The sequence below is a fragment of the Bos indicus genome, chromosome 26 (assembly GCF_029378745.1).
Source record: "Bos indicus isolate NIAB-ARS_2022 breed Sahiwal x Tharparkar chromosome 26, NIAB-ARS_B.indTharparkar_mat_pri_1.0, whole genome shotgun sequence".
Classification (NCBI taxonomy): Eukaryota; Metazoa; Chordata; class Mammalia; order Artiodactyla; family Bovidae; genus Bos; species Bos indicus.
In genome coordinates, this window is record NC_091785.1 from 19,571,924 (window position 1) to 19,596,976 (window position 25,053).

At 41.0% G+C, this 25,053-nt stretch overlaps 1 protein-coding gene across 1 annotated transcript in view; it reads right to left on the reverse strand.

Moving 5' to 3' along the window:
- Positions 1-25,053, reverse strand: part of HPSE2 (heparanase 2 (inactive)) — a 724,439-nt gene that overhangs the window by 130,679 nt on the left and 568,707 nt on the right. The window contains exons 8-9 of the mRNA XM_019953208.2: positions 21,378-21,484; positions 17,100-17,214 (exon numbers count right to left, since the gene is read on the reverse strand). Coding sequence (XP_019808767.1) covers positions 17,100-17,214; positions 21,378-21,484 — 222 coding nt within the window. The remainder of the gene's footprint in view (positions 1-17,099; positions 17,215-21,377; positions 21,485-25,053) is intronic.

The following is a 25,053-nucleotide window of genomic DNA, read 5'->3' on the forward strand; positions in this document are numbered from 1 at the left end:
ACATCTTATCCTTGTGAAGATATCTCACTTGAACTTGAGCTTCAGTTTCTATTGCTTTGGATCTCGGACTCCATCTTGCCTCTGGACTCTATGCTCAAAAGATTAGTTTTGATTTTGATCATTTATTTCCTTGAGTTATTTGTAAAAGTTAGTCCAATTTTAGCCAAATCTTTCTTCTTCCAGGTAAATCTTGATGTAACCAAAAGCAAAGACTTATTTACATTCTGTGGGCAATGAGTGCTGTTTCATGTCCCATAGTCCAGGGCCTTTTGTCTTACATCTTCAGGAATAAGAATGACCTACTTTCTATCACATGGGTCATGCCAAGTAGAAATTATCCTGAATGTCTGGTAGTCTCTATAACTTTATTGGGTTCTCCCTCAAACAAAATCTCTCTGTTTCTGATTATTTTGCCCCAGATGTACCTGGAGCATACTTTCAAGCTGAATCTCATTTTCTTATTTCCTGTGCATATTTCTAGCTTCCCCAGACCCCCTGGATAATTTATCTATTGCACTAATATTCATAGTTAAAAAGTCTAATAGACCTGCGCTCTCTTCATTTTTGGGCTCAGGAAATATCTCCAATCATTTTTCAATCATTTGTGGTCCACAGAGAGCCAAAACATGCCTTTTCTGAGGAAATTTAATCCACATGTTTATGATTAATTTATATGTAAGTCATTAAATTGGTGTTTCTAAGACATTTCATTTGGCAAGCTACCTCTCTCTCACCCTCCAAATCCCCTCCCAAGTCTTAGTTGAGTTAATATGGCACCATGGCACTCATTCTTTTCAGAGCTAGCAAAAGAAAGTAGTCCTAAATATATCAGATCCATTCTGTCCATATTGTAGTTGATACACAACTGCCCGAATGGTTGGCATCTTACAGTATAGAGAATGATTAGAGAATTTATAATCAGTTCCCTTTAGGCAGCAGTTGCAACTGTTCCTCAAAATGGGGTATGGGTTCTAATGGCTTAGTCACCCAAAATTCAGCCTCATTTCAATTTAATTCAGACAATTTAAAGATCTTTCCATATGCATTATTATGTGGTAAGCACAATAAGTCATAATATTTTCTGCCTTAAATTTGTTAATTGTCTAAAAGGAGAGACTGACCTATATTTACAACTATGATAGACAGTGTTGAAGAACCAGATACAACATAATTAAGGTGCTACTAGAGAACCAGAGTGAGGGATTCCTACTGGGGATATTAATCTGGGAGTAACTGGTTCAAAAATAGGGCTAGAAACTGAGGGCAAGTCCAGATCACAAGAATCCTTGAGGCTGGAGGGCAATGGGAATCTAAGAAAGGTTTTTGAAGAAGGTGACATGACTATGTCTCCAATACTGGAAGACACAATGAAGATTAGGTCAGCTTTGAGTGACCTCTGGTAAGTTACCTAAAGTCCTTAGGTCTCCGTTTTCTCAATAGCAGACGAAAGACAGTATTTCTCGTTCTCTGGTGGCAAGCACACTGCATGGCATACAGAAGTAGAAATATAATGGAGTACACATGAAACATAAAATGTTATAAGCCAATGTTACTTTGATAAAAATAAATCTAAAATTAAAAAGCAACAAAGAAAATTCCAGTTGTTTTAAAGATTAAAAAACATGGTATGAAATGACCTAGTTCTTGGCATACAGAAGATTCTCATTTCATGGTAGATTAGAAGATGAAGATGATAGTGAGACACATGAACTAGGATTTCTAGAAAAATTCAACACCCGTGCTATCGAGTCTCTGAAGCTTTTGGGTATTCTCTTCACAGGTCTTTCACATGTATGATCTCTATAAACATCTAGTTAGTGGCTCATTTTAAAAGCAACCAGTCATTACAGAGATGTGTGGTAGTTAAAGTGATCATTAGCGAAAGCGCCATGTTTCCGAAAGGGAAACTGAACTGCTGACTAATAATCAGAAACACCTTTAACACCAGATGTGGATGAGCAGCATATTTGCAACAGTGATTCCCTATTCTGGTTTGAGACAGCCCAAATCGGCAAATTTTCACTGTTTCAGTTCAGTTTAGTTCAGTTCAGTCGCTCAGTCGTGTCTGACTCTTTGCGACCCCATGAATCGCAGCACACCAGGCCTCCCTGTCCATCACCAACTCCCGGAGTTCACCCAAACTCACGTCCATCGAGTCGGTGATGCCATCCAGCCATCTCATCCTCTGTCGTCCCCTTCTCCTCCTGCCCCCAATCCCTCCCAGCATCAGAGTCTTTTCCAATGAGTCAGCTCTTCGCATGAGGTGGCCAAAGTATTGGAGTTTCAGCTTTAGCATCATTCCTTCCAAAGAATACCCAGGACTGATCTCCTTCAGAATGGACTGGTTGGATCTCCTTGCAGTCCAAGGGACTCTCAAGAGTCTTCTTCAACACCAGAGTTCAAAAGCATCAATTCTTCGGCAGTCAGCTTTCTTCACATTTTGACTATTTATTAGATACCAATTGTATCTAGCTCCTCTAGGTGCTAGAGGAGATGTAAGAATCAGTATATCAGTATACTTCTCTCAAGGAATTTATATTCTGGGAAGGGAAATATGACAAGATTTCAAATGACTATGAATATTTCTAGACAATATGATACCTACAAAATGCATAAAGGGAATACAGATAAAATGTTAATGAAATTTAGAAGCAAGAGAGAAAACATTCACCTAGAAGAATTCAAGAAAAGCTTTGTGAAACTTTATCTGTGATATAAAGCTTGAAAGATAGCTAGGCATTTTCACTGGATGGAGATGTTTAGGAAGGCAACCATAGGCAATAGAAGAATGCCAATCATGTACTGACACACCCAGTCCCTCTCACTCAACAAATCTCTATTGAGTGTGTACTGTGTTTGAGGAACAGAGAGATTACTAAAATAAAGTCTCTGTACCCAAAGTTTCACAATCTCTTTCAACTCAAATGTTTCTCCCTCTTCTGGGAGAGGAAAAGGAAAAAAGATGAATGAGTGAATTGTAATACAATACTGTCAGTATTTTACTGATACAAAGGTCCCTCTGATAGTAACTAGTTAAATGCTATACGTGTAATAGTTCTCTAGAGCAACAGAACAAATAACCATTATGATGTTATGTGTGTGTCTTTCTCTCTGTGTCTATCTATCTATCTGAAAGATTGATTTTAAGTAACTGACTCATGACTATGGGAGCTGGCAAGTCTAAAATCTGTTGGATAGGCCAGCAGACTGAAGACCGAGGGAAGAGTCATGCTGTGGTTAGTCTGAAGGAAGTCTGTTGGCAGATTCCTTCTTGCTCAGGAGAAGTCAGTTTTATTTCTATTAAGGCCTTCAACTGATTGGATACGGCCCACCCACATTATGGAGGGTAATCTGCTTTACTTAAAGTTTACTGATTTAAATGTTAATCTCATCTAAAAATACCTTCACTGAAATATCTAGAATAATGTTTGACTAAATATTTGGGTACCACTGCCTAACCAACTTGACACATAAAATTAACCATCATATTATATGAGATAAATTGAACAAATCTGGTCTCAGACTTCTGTCAGTCAGATTAACCAGAGTGACTCCCAGAGTGTCACACTTGGATGTAAATTTGGAGTTCATCCAAAAACATACAGGGCCAAGGGGTAGACTGTTGGGAGAGGCCACCAACCTGGTGGCCACCAGTTCTGACTCTTCCTGCATGATCTTGGTGAGTGTGCTAGTCTATAAGGCTTATCTGTATTCAAATAAAGAGCAGTTTACGCAGTTACTCACACAAGCAACAAATTGGGTCAACATGACCACAGAATATAACTACCATACATACTTTGGTGCGGAGGAAGATTGGCTTATGTACTGCTTGCTACAATATTTTCTGCTTGTTCAAAAAGTGCTTGGTCCTTGGTCCTGAATTCCTCAGCTGCAACTCAAACCCACCGCATGGGGAGCACACATTTGGGCCCATTGCATTGCCCCTGTGGGGCCTAGTGGCCAGGAGAATCAATACAAATATACTAATGTCATGATGTTTGCTGTGTGTGAGTATATAACCTCTTGCTGCTGACCCGGGAGTCTTGTGTCTTCTGCCTACATTTATGAAGCAGCAAAAGTGGACATACTAGGTTGCAAGTAGGTAAAAATCTCAGGCCCTTCACACTTCTTGACAGCTACAGTGATAAGGATGGGATGTAGACAGTGGCATGATTTTATGTAAGAGGAGGGACAAAGGCTTTGCAGACTAGGTTCAGGGATATAAGAAGTTTTCCTAGGGTCTGGTGGTGAATGCTCTCACCCCAATAGTGGGTGAGGTTGGGAAGTAAGGGTCCCTTAGTGTCCTGCCTATTAATAAACAAAAGTTAATTTCATATTTAGAAGCTGAGCAGTGAGGGGTAGGATTGAGATAAGCCACCAAAACTGTAGCTTGACTATTTTTCATTCCTTCACTCTCCCCAGGAAGGTGAGGAAAGGGATATTATCATGACCATGGGGACAGTGAGCCCTGTGACTCCAACCTGAAGACAATGTAGCTGAGGTTACTGAGCCAAGGATTCCTTAAAGCTGAAATAGGTGATGTTGGTAATGACGACCTTGCCACCCAATATGGGGCTTCGGGTGAACCACTCAAGTTCACTTGGTTGAGCTGCGAGCAGCTGACACAATGCTCAAGACTGAAAGTAGTTGCTAAGATAATTTTGAAATTGAAAAACGTCTTCTTTATGGAACTCGTACTTCTCAATTTCAAAATTTACTACAAAGCTGCAGTAATCAAGATAGTGTAGTACTGGCATAAAGACAGACATTTAGATTAATTGAACAGAATTGAAAGTACAGGGGAAAAAAGCCCTTACATTTATGGTCAACTAATTTTCAACAAGGGTCCCAAGACAATTCAATGTGCATGAGCAAAAGAATGAAACTGAATCACTATCTCACATCATATAAAAAAATTAACTCAAAATGGATCAGAGATCTATATGTAAAAGCTAACTATAAAACTTTTAGAATAAAACACAGAATTAAAATTTGATCAGACACCAAAAGCACAAATGAGAAAAAGAAAAACAAATATGTTGGATTTTATCAGAATTAGAAACTTCTGTGCTTAAAAGACACTGTCCAGAGAATGAAAAGATAACACACAGAATTGGAGAATATGTTTGCAAATCACATATCCAATAAGGGATCTGTATTACTAGAACACTTGCAACTCAACAGTGAAAGACAAATAGTTTTATTAAGTCCCATTTGCTTATTTTTATTTATTTTGCCTTAGGAGACTGACCTAAGAAAATATTTCTATAATTTATGTCCAAGAAATCATTTTCATGTATTTAGAATAGGTAATAATGGTCACATTTTTACACATTTACTGTCAGGTGCTATCTTATGCACTCACAAGAACCCTGAGATGTAGGAACCATTGGTATCCTCATTATACAGACGATAGAAGATGGAGGAATCTTCCCAATGGGAGAGAGCAAGTAGACAGTGGAATTGGATTAACATCCAGATCTGGCAAAACTAATACAATATTGTAAAGTTTAAAAATAAAATAAAATAAAAAAATCCAGATCTGGCTCCAGAGCCCAAACTCTTAAGGACCAAGCTGACTATCTCCCTGTACACAGTGTGCGTGTAACACCTGACAACAAATGCCTGCTTCCATATTTCCATTACTGAGCAGTGCACTGAAGCCCCCAGATTCCCCAGTCACTTAGCATCTTTAGAATTCAGTAAGGACTGACTATGAGCAGGGCGCTGTGGGAGATTTAAAGATATAAGAGATGGCTTATGTTTTCAAGGAGCTTTCAGTCAGAGAGAGGAAATTAGATGTATCCAAACAATTCTAATAACAAAAGCGATAATGGGGTTACAAGAGCCTTAAAAACAGAGGACTCACTCCTTGTGTGATTTCAAAGTAAAACAGTGTGGTTTAGCTTTATTTTAAAAGGCTTTATTAGTATCAGTTCAGCTGGGAGGAACGTTTGAAGATCCTGGTATAGAAATCTTGACAATGAATCGGAAAACATCAGAGCTGAAGGAGACCTCGAATGGTCGAGTTCAACACCCACATTTGCAGTGAACCTAGAGTGCCCAGCACCCTGGGATGAATGAGCTGGTGGTAGAACCTGAGATCAGATCTGGAACACCTGGTCTTCCATCCATTCTAAGGCACTCCTTCCTTCTCACTGTCTCAGCAGAGGGTGCCCTATGGGCAAGAAGCTTTGCTTGAAACATGTATCTGCTGGATACTAATCTTACAAATGTCCACTAATGACATCTTGTTGTACAAGCCTTCCCTGATTCTCCTCTCTAGCGCTTTCTTTCCAGCCAACAGTAATATCTCCTACTTGGAGGTCTGGCTCCGGAGATACTGAGCGAGCAAGACAGACCTTAGTGCGTCATCTATTAGCTCTCTCTCAAAGGCTCTGTTTTGTCATCCCAAAAAGATTGTAAACACGGAGAGAAAGAGTCTGACTTTATTTTTTATGTCCCAGAGCAATTAAAGCAGTGCTTTACTTTATTGTTTTTCACAACACCCTAGCATGAAGACATTTAAAATATCATCGAAATTTTTAAACACACACACAAAAGCGGAATTGTATGACAAACTCCCAAATGTTCACCACCAGGTTCCACAAGTACTGTTATTCTGCCATTCTTATTTCAAATCCTGCTGAGAGGTGGCAGAGGGTGCACCTGAAAATGGCCAGGTTGGTGACAGGGAATGCAGTAGGCAACAGGCTAGGTCGAGGACCCTGGACACAGCGGCAGGTGATGGGATACCACTATTCACAGGAAGGGACAGGAAGCAAGGCGGTTTGCCAAGTGGTGATGACACGGGTAGGGTTGGGAATCAGGCATGGGGAGCTTGAGATAAATTGTGCCCAGCACTGTGCCAGCTGCCTGGCCACGGTGTGATGGAGCCTCTCCCTTCCTCAGCCTTTGCAGATGCTGCTCCCTCTGCCAGAACACTGCTCTTCTACCAGCTTCTCCAACGGCTGCTTCCTCAGTGCACACTTCCTCGGTCACACTTTCTTAAGAGGTATCCTCTCCTCATTATTCTTCAACTTCACGGCCTGTCTGCTTCCTACACACCATTCTGAACACTGTATAAATTATTTTAGTGTTAGTTTACTTGTTCATTTTTAGTCTCCCCTGCTAGACTGTAATCTCCAATGAGGGCAGGGATCTTATCTTTCTCCTTTACCTTTATCTCCTCAGAAACTAGAAAACTGTCTGACACATAATAGACATTCAGTAAATACTTGGCAAGTGAATTAAAAATTCTGCTAATATTTTAGGCTTCCCTCATGGCTCACTGGTAGAGAATCCACCTGCCAGTACAGAAAACACGGATTCGATCCCTGATCCGGGAAGATCCCACATGCCACGGGGCAACAAAGCCTGTGTGCCACAACTCCTGAGCCTGTGCTCTAAAGTCCAGGAGCTGCAACTCCTGAAGTCCCAGCGCTCTAGAGCCCGTGCTCTCCAACAAGAGAAGCCACTGCAATGAGAAGCCCACTGCAACTAGTGAGTAGCCCCTGCTCGTTGCAACTAGAGAAAAGCCTGCACAGCAAGGAAGACCCCATACAGTCAAATAAATCAATAACATTATAAAAAGGATTTTTGTTGTTTTGATTGTTGAAGCGCAAGTTGGGTACACAAGAGTACAAGAAAAGGAAAGGATAATTTCTAATTTAATCAGGGTAAATGGCACACTCAGTGGTTCTCAATTCTCACTGCATATTGGAATCAGGGGGGAGCTTAATACAAACATCTGCCCTCCTCTATAGACCAACTGAATCAGAATCCCTGGGGGTGGCTTAGGTATTTTTTTTGAAGCCCTATAGCTTCCCAGGTGGATCGGTGGTAAAGAATCTGCCTGTCAATGCAGGAGACCGGGGATACAGGTTTGATTCCTGGGTCAGAAAGATCCCCTAGTGGAGGAAATGGCAACCCACTTCAGTATTCTTGCCTGGAAAACCCCATGGACAGAGGAGCCTGGTGGACTATAGTCCATGGGGTTGCAAAAAGTCGGACATGACTGAGCATGCACTCATGCATGCACACAGGTTACTATAACGAGCATAGGCTTAAGAATCACTATTCTAATGAAGAAAAGCTGCAAAGATTTTGAGGTTAAGATAAAGGCAGTGAATTTGGACTAGAAGATAGGTCTGCTGAAGTCAAGTTCATAGTCAGTCAAAATGATATGCTATATTAGTCTTTTCAGTGCTTAAAACCAGATCAGAGATGAACAGATTGGTAATAGTTGAAAGTTAGTGAGTGAGATACCTAATGACTTATAGATTTTGGCTTCCCTGGTGGCTCAGAAGGTGAAGAATCTGCCTGCAATGTGGGAGACCTGGCTTTGAACTCTGGGTTGGGAAGATCCCCTGGAGAAGGAAATGGCTACCCACTCCAGTATTCTTGCCTGGAGAATTCCATGGACAGAGGAGCATGGTGGGTTATAGTTTGTGGGGTTACACAGAGTCGGAAATGACTGAGTGACTAACACACACATACATAAATAGAGTAGTGTATTCAAATAAGAATTAAAAACAATATTCTAATTCTATTTTTAAACATTTCCGCTTTTATTTAAACAAACAAAAATAGAATCCCATTAACTGAGTTAGAAAAACAATGTATTATGTTTGGCTCTCATGGTGACTTCTATCAGATCCCTATTCCTAATTCATAACCAGACATCACTGTGCCCTTGATGTCTGCAAATATCATGAAAAAACCTCAAGTTTGTCATGTTGTGCCACTGGCAAAAGACATTTACAGCCTACCAGAAGACATTCCACTTTTCCGCTCCTATCTTTGTTTTCCTTCCTCCCTCTCTCCCTTCCTAGCTTTCTAGTCAGATTATTTTTAGGTAACATTCCAGCATTTCAGGTGAACTGATGAAGCTGGGTGAGGTGCAACTTTTCTCATTTCCAGCGCTGGTCATGCTCCTCCGTCTTCTGAAGGTTGCTTTGGGGGTGGTGCGCTCTGCTGCTAAGCTCAAGCACAGTGGGGCTGTAATTGCTTCTTCTCCCTCTCCCTCATTTATTTAGGTTGCGGCACAACTTGCTGTATCTGTAATCCCTCAGTATTGCAATCTGGGAGCAATATAAATGGTTGATGGCAGAGTGAGATTTTCAATTGTTGCTCCTCAGTGCTTCACATAATGTGCTGTCATTAGCGCTTTGATGTGACATATCACGGCTTCCAGGGCTTATTGGGCCATTTATAAATACCAAATGAAGGTGTTAGAGCTAGTGTTGCAGTGAGGCTACTGTCTTAATTGCCTTCATTGGGTAAGGTTGGCAGCATCTTCTCTGGAGGAAAATAAAATGTAATTTTTAGTTTGTCTTTAACCATTTGCAATCAATTCCTTTCAAGTGCAGGAATCAGAGCTTTCTTCTTCTGTTCTAATTTTCTCATCACTTAATTTTTACCAAAAAAAAATCTACTTTTCATACTTTGGCTATTGTTACTTGATTGATTTTCAGATATTTGTATGAATATTCAACTGTATATTATCTTGGCACAGTTATATTCAAGTTATTAATGATGATTATTACCAACGTACAGAATTTTACATTTTACAAAATTACTTTATAAAATATTAATAGCAGCTGACATTTATTGAGTACTTTCTAGGTGGTGAAAGATACTTATGCATTGGTTCACTCAACCCTTTCCAATAGTGCCCTGAGATAGATTATTCATTGTCTCCCTTTTATGAAGGGAAATCGATGGTTGTTGAGGCTGAGTAATCCGCCCAGGGACACAGTAGTAAATGGTAGATCTGGGTTTGAAACTCAGGTCAGTCTGTTTCCAAAGTCAATATTTTTAAGCACTACCTTCAGATACTCCCCACTTTGTGACTTCAGCACACTAGCCCCATCTTACAAAGCAGGAAATGCAAACTCAAGCAACTGGAACACCGTGGGGACACCGTGGAGACACCGTGGAGCCTGCATCTTTTGATTCCAGGTAGCAGAGCTCTTTCTTCTTCCTAGGGCAGCTTCCACCAGGGTAAGCTGTTCAACTGCTGGTATGGGTTGCTGACATCCATTCACACCATTTGGATTAATAAATAAGCAACGGATGAGGACTGGTAGTTAAAAATGAGACGGGCTTCTCCTTAAAGTATCAGGGGCAAAAGAGAGCTGCATGCCTGGTCACATGGTGCCGGCTCAGGCTCTGGTCTGAGAGGCCAGAGTTCAGAGGCACAGAAGGGGAAAGAAGCAAGTCATGCCCACTGGGCATGCAGCCCAGGCACTTCAGCCACTGACGTGGAACCGGCCCAAGTCCCAGTGATTGATCCTGCAGCTGAGGGTGCCCTTCTCTCAGCAGCCGCAGGTTTCCACAAAGGGAGGTTGCACATGGAGAAGTCTTTGTCAGGGCCTCTGATGAGAGGATTGGGTTTCACATCACAGCTACCCCTAAACAGGTACTCTGCTTCTTTCATCTTCCTGATGGCTCCCACGGGAAAGAAAAGAAAGAGAAATGAAGCTACGCCAAGAAATAGGTCACAGGCCGGTTTGGCAAGGTTTTTTAACACCTTTGCCCCACCACCTCCAGATTCGTTACTTTAAAATTCCTTAATTTTTACACACCCTGTGTGGCCAATGGACACCAATGGGAAAAACTTTCCTAAGAAATTTTTCATAAACCATTGACCATGACTCTCTGGAAAATTAATGCCTCTGACCCTTTGTACATATTACTGCCTCTGGAAGATTCTCCCCAGACCTCAAACTTCTCTTCCTAGGGCTAACTTGCTCCTCTCCTTCAAGATCCAGCTCAGGCATTGTCTCCTCCAGGAAGTCTTCCTTGATGCCCCATGCCTGCCCTTTATCCTGGCAGGCTTCTATCCTTCTCCTGTCCTGCTAAAGCACTTCAGCCACTGTCCCTGCTGACTGATCTCCTATCCACACTGTAAGCTCCTTGAGGGCAGGGATACTCTCCAGTGTCTAGCACTGTATCAAGCATACAGCACAAGTGTAATAAAGCACCTAATTCTTTTGCTCTATTTTTCCTTTTTAAAATAGCCTTTATTTTGCTCAGGTTATGAAAGCAATAATGCTGATTGCAGCAATTTTCATAAAAATCCACAAAGAAGAAAATGGAAACTATCTGTAACCCCACGGCCCAAATAAAACCACTTTGACATTTAGATGTAGTCCCTTGCAGTAATTTTCTATGTGTATATGTATATATGAAATTGGAATCCTATTGTCGTATCTAGTTCTCACAAGAATTATAACAGTGTCTTTTGGAGGCAGATAGAGGAGACATTTTTATTACAATTTGAGTGATAAAGAAAACTAAAATCCAGAGATACACATCTAATGGATGGTAGATCTAGGACTAGAACCTGTGAATCTTGTCAGAGTACTGGGCCCCTTCCTGCTGCTTCCCAAGGCCTCTTCATTAGGCAGTGCTGCACAACATCCGGCATCAGTGGGACGTGAGTCTATAACTGGATGTTCTTCCTCAGGGAAGGGACAGATTTAAGCTGATCCTGTGTCCACATCATGGTTGTGTAGTGCATAAAGAACAGTGTCTTAATGTTTCAAAGGGAAACAAGGATAGAGCAGCAAGTTTCTCATCCCTAACAGAGCTATGCAGATAACATTAAGATGCAGAGTTTCTTTCCAATAGCCATGTTGCTATGGGAACCACAGCTATAGGTTCAATCCCACCATAGACTAGCGAGTTATAAACTAATCCATGACTACTGACTGTATTCTAGAACATACACAGTGAGTGTTCAATTCAATAAATGTGTACTGGGCTGAAGTGAATGCTTATTGTTGTTCATAAGGGACAGTCAGCAAAAAAGAGTGTTGTCAGTAAATGTAAATATCCCTACCACTACACTCAGTATAGAAAAGGCTATCTGATGGGAACTTGTTTTCTATTTCATTCTAAGGACTAAACTATAATCCCTCAAGTACAAACACATACCAGATTGTTAGCTCTACAGATGAGGGAACTGAATCTTATTTATCTGCATGTCCCCAGAATACCTAGCCTAGAGCCAGACACATCTCAAGTGTCAATGCTTTTTTGAATTGAATTATATCTGCTAGGTCAGCCTGAGAGTTAAGAAGATGTTGACTAGTAATTCACCATTCCTTTCCCTGAAAGCTCTGTAAATCAAGCTCTTAAAAAAAGCAGCAAGCTAAATTCCAAAACCCTCGCTTAGGAGAAATGCCCACGGCTGGTGGGGTCTGGACTATGTCCACTGAATGTGCAGATCTCTTCTGCACAAACATCCCTTATTCCCAAGGGAGCCCATGACTAGTCGACAGGCTGTGGAGACTCACACGTTCCCTCTTTCCCAACGGCAAGGGGGTCAGGGGAAAGGGGTGGGAGTCGAGTGATGAAACACTGCTGGACTAAATGTTCTTCTCTTCCCAGGAGAAGGAAAATCTCACAACAGGAGGAGAGTTGGCACTTCTCTAGAGGAACAGCCAGAAAGAACATGGGCTGTAGCGGAAAGTGACCTTTTCTCAAAATAAGTTGTTTTTTTTAAAGAGCTACCTTCAATATTCTCTCTTCCCTTAGATTGGAATGGCTTTGCCACTGGATTGGAATCCTACATACTCAGCTGCCTGGGTCATATGGTATATAAGTTGGGAAGCCATTAGGCTAAGACCCTATAACAACAACAACAGGAAAAAGTAGTATTTGCTAATAAGAGCTTTTCCTGAAATGCTGAATTTGAAGGAACTGGAATAGAAAATACTGATTTTTCTGGGATCTAACCAAAAAACAATTTAGTAAGGCCCTAAACTCTTAACTCTGGAGAAGGGAATGGCAATCCACTCTAGTATTCTTTCCTGGAGAATTCCATGGACAGAGAAGCCTAGCAGGCTATAGTTCGTGGGGTCACAAAGAGTCGGACACGACTGAGCAACTAACACACACAAACTCTTAACACTCTTGAAGATTTAATCACAATGTAAAATCCAAAGTTTTTATCAGCAGTGTTTGGACCTCAACTGTACAAATCTCTGAAATGGCAACCAGTATGATTCCTAGGTGTGTCCATTACACATCCCAGGGGCCGGCTGGCAAGGTCTGTCAGATTGGTGCCCTGGTCTAGCCTAGTAAATTATTTCCAGGAGACTTAGGACACACTCTCCCAGCTGCCAAGTTCTCTGCTTATAAGGTGCAGAATTTATTAGCCCAAAGAAAGATAAAAAGAAAAGTCTGCTACCTTTTAAAGTGATTTTACATACAGTTTCTTTATTAGAGCTTAGTGTTTCCAGAAATACAGCTGCTCAGATCACTTGAGCCTTTGTGCTAAATCCATAGGACTTGTTTTAGCTTCCAAAGAACCTCTGTGCTGTTCAGTTCAGTTCAGTTCAGTTCAGTTCAGTTGCTCAGTCGTGTCCGACTCTTTGCAACCCCATGAATCGCAGCACGCCAGGCCTCCCTGCCCATGACCAACTCCCGGAGTTCACTCAGACTCACGTCCATAGAGTCAGTGATGCCATCCAGCCATCTCATCCTCTCTTGTCCCCTTCTCCTCCTGCCCCCAATCCCTCCCAGCATCAGAGTCTTTTCCAATGAGTCAACTCTTCGCATGAGGTGGCCAAAGTACTGGAGTTTCAGCTTTAGCATCATTCCTTCCAAAGAACACCCAGGGCTGATCTCCTTCAGAATGGACTGGTTGGATCTCCTCACAGTCCAAGGGACTCTCAAGAGTCTTCTCCAACACCACAGTTCAAAAGCATCAATTCTTTGGCGCTCAGCTTTCTTCACAGTCCAACTCTCACATCCATATATGACCACTGGAAAAACCATAGACTTGACTAGATGGACCTTTGTTGGCAAAGTAATGTCTCTGCTTTTCAATATGCTATCTAGGTTGGTCATAACCTGTGCTGTTACTACCTATCAATCAAGGTGTCTCATGGTAAGCTTTTAAAGAAAGTCACCTGCATTATCTCCCATTTGGGGAGAACAAAATCATGAGATCTTGCATCTTTAACCTACAGCTGGCCATGCAAAGGTACAGAGAGATTTGATACGCAATCCAGGTTTGTCCAGCTCTGAAACTCAAGACTGTCCAGTCACCCAAAGACCATAGGTTTTCTTCTAGCCTAGGTTTTCTTCTCTCCAGTTCCTCGAGATGCCTGTTCCCAACTCTAAACCCAATTCTGAGACAAACAGTGGCCTCAGACCCCATCACAGACACCAAAGAGAGTACTGCTAGAAATAGTGTGGCATGTTGAAAAGTAAATAACATTTTGAACTGCAAAATTCCTTGTTCCAGCTCTCACTACTTCTCTGACCTTGGATAAGTTGCTAAACAACTTCAAAGAACCGTAGTGTCTCTTCAGCAAAATAAAGGCACACTTATGTCACCGGCTCACTTTAGAACAATTATGTCTAAGAGCAGTTATTTGTTTATATACTTTCCTCTTCTTAGTATGCTTCACTAGACTACAAGCTCCAGTAATTCAAGGACCTTGTCTTTTTGGTTCATCATCGTGGCTCATTGTCAGAAATAGTGTTCAGCATGTAGTACATGATCAAGAGGAGTGAATGAGATTTGAATGTATGAAGGAAGGAATAAAGGAAAGAAGGAAAGACAGGAGAAAAAGATGAACAGAGGGAAAGAAAGAATGTTTGTAGTATTACTGATGTGCTGTATGTGAAAGTGAAAGTCGCTCATTCGTTTCCGACTCTTTGCAACCCCATGGAATAAAGACCACGAAATTCTCCAAGCCAGAATACTGGAGTAGGTAGCCTTTCCCTTCGCCAGGGGATCTTCCCAACCCAGGGATCAAACACAGGCCTCCCACATTGTAGGCAGATTCTTTACCAGCTGAGCCACAAGGGAAGCCCAAGAACACTGGAGTGGGTAGCCTATTCCTTCTCCAGCAGATCTTTCTGACCCAGGGATCGAACTGGGGTCTCCTGCACTGCAGGTGGATTCTTTACCAACTGAGCTATCAGGGAAGCCCGCTGTATATGAAAGTGCCCTATAAAATTTTAAGTATTATCCACATTATTGGGCTTCCCTTTGGCTCAGTGGTAAAGAATCCGCCTGCATTTCGGGAGACACAGGAGATACAGGTTTGATTCCTGGGTCAGGAAGATCTTCTGGAGGAAGGCATAGCAACCCACTCCAGTATTCTTGCCTGGAGAATCCCATGGATAGAGGAGCCTGGTGGGTTATGGTCCATAGGGTCACAAAGAGTTGGACATGACTGAAGCAACTTAGCACTCAGGCAAACAACCACATCTTTAAACATATAACTAACATTTGATGCATTAATTATACCAAGGTGATCTTTTAAGAATGTAAGTTAGATCATGTTACTTCCCTGCAGAAAACCCTCCAGTGGCTTTTCATTTTACTTACAATAAAAGTCAAACTCCCTTTAGCTTTCAAAGCCCTGTGTGATCTGACCCAAGCTGGCCCCATGTCCAACCAGTCCCCCTGTTCCTTGCCAGGCCCCCAGCACTCTAGCACGATTATATTTCCTCAAACATGCCAACTCTGTTCCTGCCTTGGAATCTTTGTGCTGGCCCCTTCCCCTGCCTGAAAGCCCTTCTGCAAAAATCTGCATGTCTGGCTCCTTCTTGTAGGTGGACTCTTGGCTTCAGTGTCACCTTCTCAGAGAAGACTTCCTTGTACACTCTCTAAAGGAGCCCTCACTGACCCTCTCTTACTATTTATTCAGTTATCTACTACTGGTCTCCTCCCCAGTGCCTGATGGTCAATAAATATTTACATTTGTGTGGCATTATATTTGTTCTGTGCTTACATTTCATAGATGCTTTTCTAATCATTATTTTGTTTTATCACCACAAGTTTATGAGCTCAAAACAAACAATGAACAAACAGAACCCCCTATGGTTCCAAACTGAAAACTTCCTCTCTGTCCCTCCATACCCCAGCCCCCCACACGCTGAAAGAGAGAGGTATCCTGGCCTTGTGCATAAAAGCAACTGTGCCAGTCAGCTTTAGTATTGGTGACTTAATTGGAGTCATGTACAATCAGAGATAAAATAATTCCTTAGTACACTAACTAGAGGGATTCTTTCCAGACATAGAAATGGTGCTGTTGGGTGCCAAGCTGTTCTTTGTTCTGGACTTGGAGGCTTCCTAGTTAAGGGCTGGGGTGAGGGTGGTGAGATGAACACAGAGGGTGGAAATGGGCAGAGGGAAGCAAAGGGCAGGAATGCTCACTGGGTTCCAGCTGGGTTTGTTTACTGTGGACCCCAGGGCAGCAGTAATTCTGTAGGAAGAATACTGGGCCAGGGCACAGGAGCGGGCACTAGGGCTGGCACTATACACCCCTCTCCCAATCCAGGCTACCAGTCCCTCTGTTACATGCGGTGGAACTGGATCATCTCCAAGGGGAATCCCAGCTCTGACGTTCTATGGGCTAATGAGAGGACTTGCCTTTTATCATGACCAAGATGTCTGTAAGCAGGATAACTCACATAATATTTTTGATAAGCACAGCTTTTCTGGACTAAGTGGGGTTTCTTTGATGAGTCAATAAAGTCGCTGGACATGCCCAGCTCTCTGCTCTTGCCATTCTTCTTTAGCCTCCCCTTTCTCTGCTCTCCTAGAGTAGGTGACACCTGGGCAAATCCCCTCATCACACAGGGATCAACATCCAGTGTGAGTGCACTTAAGCCACTCTCCAAGGGATGGGTTTCTACTATATCTGATCTTGGACAACACTCGCCCATCTGCTTTCAACATGTTGCATCTGACGTTAACTAATGTCTCCTATTAGCATTAAAAGAAAACAATCTGGAAAAATTCACTCTCAAGCAGAGTTCAAACAGGCCACAAGTAGATTTGGAATCTCAACTGCACAAGGTTTGTTAAAATAATAGTGGTAAATATATATAAATGCATAAATGTGTATATGCATAAACCCATATGTACACACATGTGAGTATATATTGGGGTCTGTCTGGGGGGTAAAGCTAAAAGTCTGTAAAATGGGTCAAAAATATTTCTGTCCAATTTGTGAAATTAATGAGTAACAGAAGGAGAAAAATTCTCCCAGTGGGGATCAGAGCACGATCAAAAGAACTGAAGGACATGGGAAAGGAGTTGGGAATCTTGATCTTACACTTACTGGTAATGGGTTAAAATTCTGGTCCACAAGGTGATTGTATCCGTGGTCAAAAAATGAGTGCCGAATCACAACATCAATGCCCTGATTGGCCAGCATTCCTAAAGTGTTCAGCCATCTGAAAAGCAAGGGGGGAAAAAACCATATCGATACATTTAAAATCAATACATTTAAAAACTCTTACTCATACCCTCTGCTGGCCCGCTTAATGATAATTACTTAGTTCTCTGTCTTTCCCCAGATGGTATGAGCTCATCAAGAATAGACACGTTTTAGCTTTGTACCCCAAACAACCATCACAGTTTCTGGAACACTATAGGTGCTCAACAGTCTAAGTTGAAACTGATCTGGATAAAATTAGATTCTAGGATTTTGAGAATCACCATTTACATACTAGGGACAAATCATGCATAGTTATGATTCCCCAAATCTGAAATAATATGGAGCTCCAAACCAGTGATCTTTCTAACACTAAAGACCACTGCTAATTTTTACATTATGAGTGAATATTATAAAATATTTTCAAATCTTTTCCACATTGACAATTATATTTTATTCTGATAAAACTAACAAATACCTACTGATAATGAATCACATACAACACACACACAAACACAGTAAAATGCAAAGACAAAAGTTATAAATCCAAAAAGAAATCTGACAAAAATATAGTAGAACCATTTTGTTGCTGTTGTTCAGATTGGGACATTGTAACCCAAGGAAACTGAAAATGCTTTTGGAATATCACATGGCTAAGCTACTTGTCTTTCTTATTTTTGTTCATTTGGCAACACTGTGAAGTCAGGAGAACAGGTTTAGCTTTGCTTTAGCCTCTGAGACACAGTTTAGCTGACCTGTGGTAGAACTGGAACGTGAATTCTGGGCTGACGCCTCCTAAGTCAGTGTTCTCTCCACTGAAATAGCACAAATACAGTAGGTTCTAACAAATAACAAGTATTTCTATGTCCAAACAAGTTTGTCTTTCTCACCCTTCTATCCCCAGGCTTACTGAATGAATGAAGAGACAAAATGATAAGTAAATACATAATCACATATATGTGAATCCCTATCTCTAGTGGCATCTAGATGTCAATATTTGTATTTGTACATGTGATAAGATCCCATTTGTTCATTCATTTATTATTCATCCAACAATATGAATTCATCAACTGTAAATGCTAGATCTTGTTCTTAGCATTAAGAATAGATTAAAAAAAAATGCCTGTGAGACCACATAAGTCATTTGTAAAGGACCGGGTATGTAGCTGTACCTACACATTTACAAGAATGTTATCAAATTCCTATTTGTGACCTCTACAGAGCCTAGCACAGTGAAATATAAAGAATATATATTCAACAAATAAACACTAACTTGTGAATCTGAGTTTTTTGGATTTTCTCCTGAGAGCATATGGGTAGTTTTTGAAGGAACTTTAAAGAGAGAGGGAAGAATATTCATTCTCCTCTTTAAACCCACATCCTATATGCACATCCCAGGTCTAGGGCATTAACAAATGACTATGGCCAGAGCCCCTGCTTCTCCATAGCTTTTCAGAATAGAATGGTTAGTTCTGGAATTGTCTTCATCTTCCTCTGTAATAATAAGTCTCCTGAGAAGGAGAAATAAATGGTGTTCCATGTCTCCCTTTTATACTTAATTAGCGAAAAGTGGCAAGATAATTGACACATCTCACCAAGGATACTTCTGTGGCTATTATTTTCTATCCACAAAACACTATTGAATATCTATTACATGACAGACATGTAGGTGCTGCAGACACAGCAGTATGCCAAGGGTAGGGCATCAAAGAATCTCAAAGTCCTGATTGGGAAAACTACCCTTGCATATTGGCAGCAGAGAATTCTAATTTATGCATGCATGTGAATGTGTCCTGGTAAGCTTATATTTATGCCATATATTGAAAAAGGGCTGTAAAATGCCTTCTTTCCAACTCCTTGCTAGCCTTCTGGAGCTTCCTAGAATGCTGTACATTTTTTTTCTCCTGGAAGCAATTTATACCCCTTGGAAAATTGGACTCAAGGAACATGTTTCTGGGTACTGCCAGTAGAGCTTACAGCCAGTGGATGATGAAAAGGTAAGAGAGAAGACCAGGAGCAGAATGAGCTGCTTTTCATTTGATCTGTCAACCAAGCATGGAACATCTGAACTACACCAAAATCTAAACAACGATGTTAATCTGTGTTCACAAAAGTGACTGTGGAGATCTATGGATATTTAGCTGATGCTAGTGAAAAGGCAAGTCTCTCTCTAGCTCTCTCCATGATGGTCTGTGTTATTTCTCATTTCACATCACTCTTTAAGGGAAGAATGTTCATGAAAACACTCAGTACAAACGGACTACTTGCTAGGCCCTGCAGCTGAGTTCTGAGACCACTAAGCAAAGGCCATATTCTTCTGATTCAAGGGGCCTCCAGCAGCCAACCCAACTGTCACAGTGAAACCTGCTGAGCAGAGTATTTTTGAAAGAAAACCCTCAGCAACACTGAACAACCTCTCTGTGCCGCTCCATGTGAGGACATGGGGCTGGAAGACCCCAGGCATATCATGTAGCCACTGACTCATTATCTTCATCTGCATCTGCCAGGATTCCATCTTAAAAGATATTTGCTTGACCAGCCTGATTTGCCCTTCACAAATGTAATAAAGAAGCTGCCTTAATGGAGAGGAACTATAGCTGTATAATTAGAAGTGGCTGTTAGTAGTGAAATGTGTAGTTGAGGGCAGAGCTGCAGTTCTTAGGAGAACTTTGTTCAGATGAAAAACCAGGACCCCAGACTAGATTGGACCAGAAACAGGTCACCTGGTCAGTCTGTGGTCCCGAGTGGTTTGTCCCTGTCTCATGACAATGGGAGGCCAGGCAGAAGCCCTTGTGCTTCTGGCTTAAGTTGCTCTCCAGATAACTGTAGTAGCCTTCAAATTCATTTTCCTATCTCTTGCCTCTCCAAACTGGTACAAACTATCAAACCCAGTGTTTTCAGTACAGGTCAGATCTCTGTAGGACCTCTTTCCTCCTCTGTAATCTTCAATGGCTTGCCACTGAGTATAGAATAAGGCCTCATATTGCATCCTTGGTTTTCAAGGTCTTCTATGATTTGGTGGTAAAACTCTGTCCCTAATCATACCTGGGCTTCCCAAGTGGCATTAGTGGTCAAGAACCTGCCTGCCAATGCAGGAGACATTACAGACCCAAGTTTGATCCCTGAATCAGGAAGCTCTCCTGGAGGAGGCCATGGCAATCTACTCCAGTAGTCTTGCCTGGAGAATCCCATGGACAGAGGAGCCTGGTGGGCTAAGGTCCATAAGGTCACAAAGAGTCAGACACAAATGAAGTGGCTTAGCACAGTCATACCTTCACTAACCCCTGCAGATACTGAGGCTTTCTCACGCTAATCATTTCTCCTCATAATGTTCCTTCAGTTTAGAGTGCTCCCCACTACCCTCAGCAACAACCTTCACCTACAGAAATTAGAGAAATTTCTTAATGTTCCACTCATTTGCCTCTTCCCCCACCAAGTCCTTCCTGATACTAGCAGTCAGAAATTCTTGATTCCTCTGCATGTCTATCCCTTGTGTGGTCAGACCATGTAAGGAAGGAAGAGAGATGGTATAATTTAATGGCAAAAAGGTAGGCCTCTGGAGCAGACTGCTATAACTTGAGTCCAAGCTCTGCCATTAATTAATAATTGCATCTATCTCACTGGGTTCTTATAAAATAAGGGCATCTACTACACCGGTTGTTAAATCATTAAATATGCACAAAGCACTATTAAATATGCCCTCAGCACATGGTAAGCACTATGCAGTTAAAATTATGATGATGAAACTTATCTCCAATAGCTTTTCTTACCCTCCATCTCTATTCCTCCAGTTGTCTAAGTTTCTAAAGGGCAAAACCTCCCTCTTATTCTTACCTATCTCCCAGGACTCTAGTGAAAATTACAAGAAAAAAAATTTATGCTGTCTGTACTGTATTTTGCACTGTAGACATAAAATAAAACTCTATTACTATCTACTTATTACTAACCTTATTACTAATAACTACCATTATTATTCTTGCTCTAATGCCTGTACCTGAGATCTTATTATTTAGACAAGTCCCTAATCACTGTTTGTTGAGTGTTTAAACACATTTACAAAGAAATGGATGAAGAATTTTCAGTAGGAAACGAACCACCACCCCATCCAAAGGGCAGAATAATAAGCAATTTCACTGTCCTTTCCTCAGTGCCCTTGGGAGTGAAATTACAAGTTCTACTCACAAGAATCCTGCAGCATAGGAATCTGATAGATTGTTTGTGCCTCCAGCTGAGGTGGTCACCACACCTTCAAGCCAAATCTTCTTTCCTGGGGTGTATGTGTTAACCACCTGTTCACACAACAAAAGCAGAAGGAGATAATGAAATTTTAAAAAACTGTTCCTAAATGAGAAGGACCATACATTCTCTTAAAGTTCCTCTGATCCTCTGCTCCCAGGTGGTCATGATCTGTGTTTTTTTCATGTTGATACAGCCCATACAGCTGGCACACAAATACACACACACACACACATTAATATTGATTCATGTTCACTCAAAGAAATGATCATTTTTTTCTCCTAAATGAACCAAAGTGACATTGTGACAGGAGAACAAGTGCATATTCTAGGACATAAGTTGACTACAAAACCCTTCAGTGAAAATTAATAGTGGAGGTCAAACTGGAATGCTGTTAAAGATTAAAGAAGAATTTCCCCTTGCACCTAGAAGAAGGTGGTCCTCTCCCTCTTCTTGACACTGCTCAGAGTGCCCAACCCAAGGAGACCTGGAAATACTATAAATAAGAAAGCAAGAAAAATACCTTAAATGATTAGAAAACAGAGTCATATTGTGAAAGTAAAGGTCTACAGTAATGATTCCCCTTAAAACATTCATGCTTTTGATAAACTTTGTGTTTCCTTTAAGATTAACTGGAACTGAGTAATATATTTCTGTTTTTCTTTTTTGCCTTTGGCTTCTAGGATATTCAAAGTTTAATTTTTGTTCGAAGACAGATATAGAGATTATTAAGGCAGTCAGAGAAAAGTGGTTTTGTTAAAAAAACAAAACAAAAAGGTAAATAGTATAAGATGATGAACCTTGAAATCATTAAGCTAAGTGAAAGAAACCAGACACAAAAGGCCACATATTATATTCATTTATATGAAATGTCCAGAACAGTCAAATCCATAGAGACAGAAAGTAGATTAATGGATTTCTAGGGTTGGAAAAAGGGAAAGAGAATGAGGGGGGAAGATGGGGAGTGACTACAAACAGGTATGGGGTTTCTCTGGAGGATATGAACATGTTCTAAAATTAAATAGTGACAGTTTCACAATTTTGTGAATATACCTAAAACCACTGAATTTCAAACTTTTAAAGGGTGAATCTCATGGTTTGTGAATTGTATCTCAATAGAGCTGAGTGTGTAATATGTATCATTAACAATAGGAGAGGTAGACCCTAATAGGTAGATAACTGATGTGGAAAGGGGAATAAATTCTGAAAATCTGGGGTTCTACCACACAGCGGCCATGAGACGCTTGTAGAATCATTATCTTGGACTTCAATTTCTTCACCAACATATAAAGTAACGTATTTGGAGGAGATGAAATGTAAGTCCTTTCTAAATATAAAATGTATCAGTATTTTGTAATGCTTGTGCATGTCCCCTTGGCTCCTATTCCCCAAATGTCAAGAGTAAATTTGATTATGGAAATTAAAATAACATAAATACAGGAGACAAAAAAGCCAGATTTGGTCATCTCAAAAATAAAGATCTTGGCTAGAGGTAATTATTGGGAATGGTAGAAAAAAGCCACAGGAGTAGGTGAAATTAGTTAAGAGGAATATTTAAAATTATACTGGGCTTCGGTTTGGTTGGTACAGAATCTGCCTGCACTGTACGAGACCGCCTGCAGTAAAGAATCTGCTTAAAATGTAAGAGACCCAGGCTTGATCCCTGGGTCGGGAAGATGCCCTGAAAAAGGAAATGACAACTCACTCCAGTATTCTTGACTGAGAAATCCCATGGACAGAGGAGCCTTGCGGGCTGCAGTCCATGGGGTTGCAAGAGTTGGACACAACTTGGCGACTAGACCACCATCACTACCAAAGAAGGGCTAAGGCTGTCTATGCAAAAACATGAAGGCATTATCAAATGGATTTATTCATTCATTCAGTAAATATTTATTGAGCACCTACTATATGCCAAGCAGAATTCTAGGGGCAAACAGTCAATGAAACACAAGTCTCTGCTCTCATCAGCTCATATTTTAGTCAAGGGGAAGAGACTGACAATAGACACATAAACATAAATTTAGAAATAGGAAGTGCTAGGAGAAAATAAAATCGATTAATCTGACAGAAAGTGCCTTGGAAGGAGAGGAAGTTTGATGTTTTAGATGAAGGTCAGGAAAGATCCCTCTAGCACCTTTATATAAGGACTTTAGTTAAGCTCCATTAAATGAGGACTTGATTCCAGAAAATGGATGGATTTATAAATTACTGTGTACACAGGACTCATCAAGGACACAGACACTGTGTAAATACACATCATTTGAATTCTCTTCTGACTTGCAGGAAGATTTGGAAGGAGACAATCTAACACTTCTTATAATTAGTGAGGTAGAATTGATTAGCAGTTAGTGGTCTGCACACACATTGCCTGGGTGTGAATCCTGGTTTCATCATTGACGCACTGTTGACCTTGCTGTGCCTTAATTTCCTTAGCTGTAAAATTAGAATAATAAATGTGCATTTTAAAAAATATTTATGACCTAATATTTGTAAAGCACTTGGAAAGGTGTCTGGCAAATGATAGGCTCTTAAAGTAAAGCAAATGTTACCTAGATCACTCTCTTTGTCCAAACTACATGAGATTGTGATTGGCAATCTAACATTAGAATTGGTTGCTTTTATTTGGATATGTTTGTGGTGGTAGGTAATAGGCCAGATGTGTGCTAAGTAGTAGGGAAAGGTCTATTTAGAATTTAAAATCTACATGGGTAGCTCACGTTAATGTAATTAGCATTCAGAGTAGTTTGTTTATCCACTCAGCACAGGAGCAATTCTTGTCATTTTCTAGAGAAGCTATTAATACATGAACAACAAAAAAAAAAAACACAGGGAGAGTGTGCTTTGATACAAAACCAAGCCAGTTATATGAAATGTTATATGGCAGAGAAATTCCTAGAAAGTATCTGTGTTAGAGGTTCTGGGAGTAGTTGGTATGAGTCAGCAAGGATTTTCTGAACATTTACTGTAGGGACATGGTGAGAGGCTTAATGAATATTGTGTCTACTGTGAGACAAGAAGAGGTTATCATAGTCATGTGTGGGGGAGGTACTGAGGTTGGGTGCTGGTTGGGCCTAGAGAGGAAATTAGTATGGGCAGAAGAGGAGAGGAAAAAAATCAGGAAAAACAGATGGAACCAGCTGCAAAATTCCCTTAGAAAGTGAAACTCTAAGAAACTGAGGGCTATAGTTCAACACTGCGGTTTTCTGAGTAAATATGATTCCCCCTGTGCTAGAAGAGAGAAAATTGCAGGACTGCAAAGAGCAAGGGTACAGTTCCTGGTGAAAAATGATGTGCCAACGAAGGTTATTTTAAGGAACACATTGTCTGGGGAGGGAGAAGTACAAATGCCCAAATGCCGAGATTATTGAAGTGAAGGGAGAGGGGAGTTGAATGGTTGGCTCCCTTCAGCAGTTTTTTAGCCCCCACAGACTTCAGCTCTTAGGCCCATGTGCACAAGGGAGCTTTGAAGCACCCACAGGACAGCTCAGCAGGTTGCCAGTGGCTGCTCAGAATCCTTCAGCCTGCTGGGGGCAGGGTGGTGTGAAGGGAAACCCTCCAGCTCCCTCCCTCTCATTTCAGGGGTTGAGGACATCAGGACTGTTTCGTATGGCTATATTGAAAA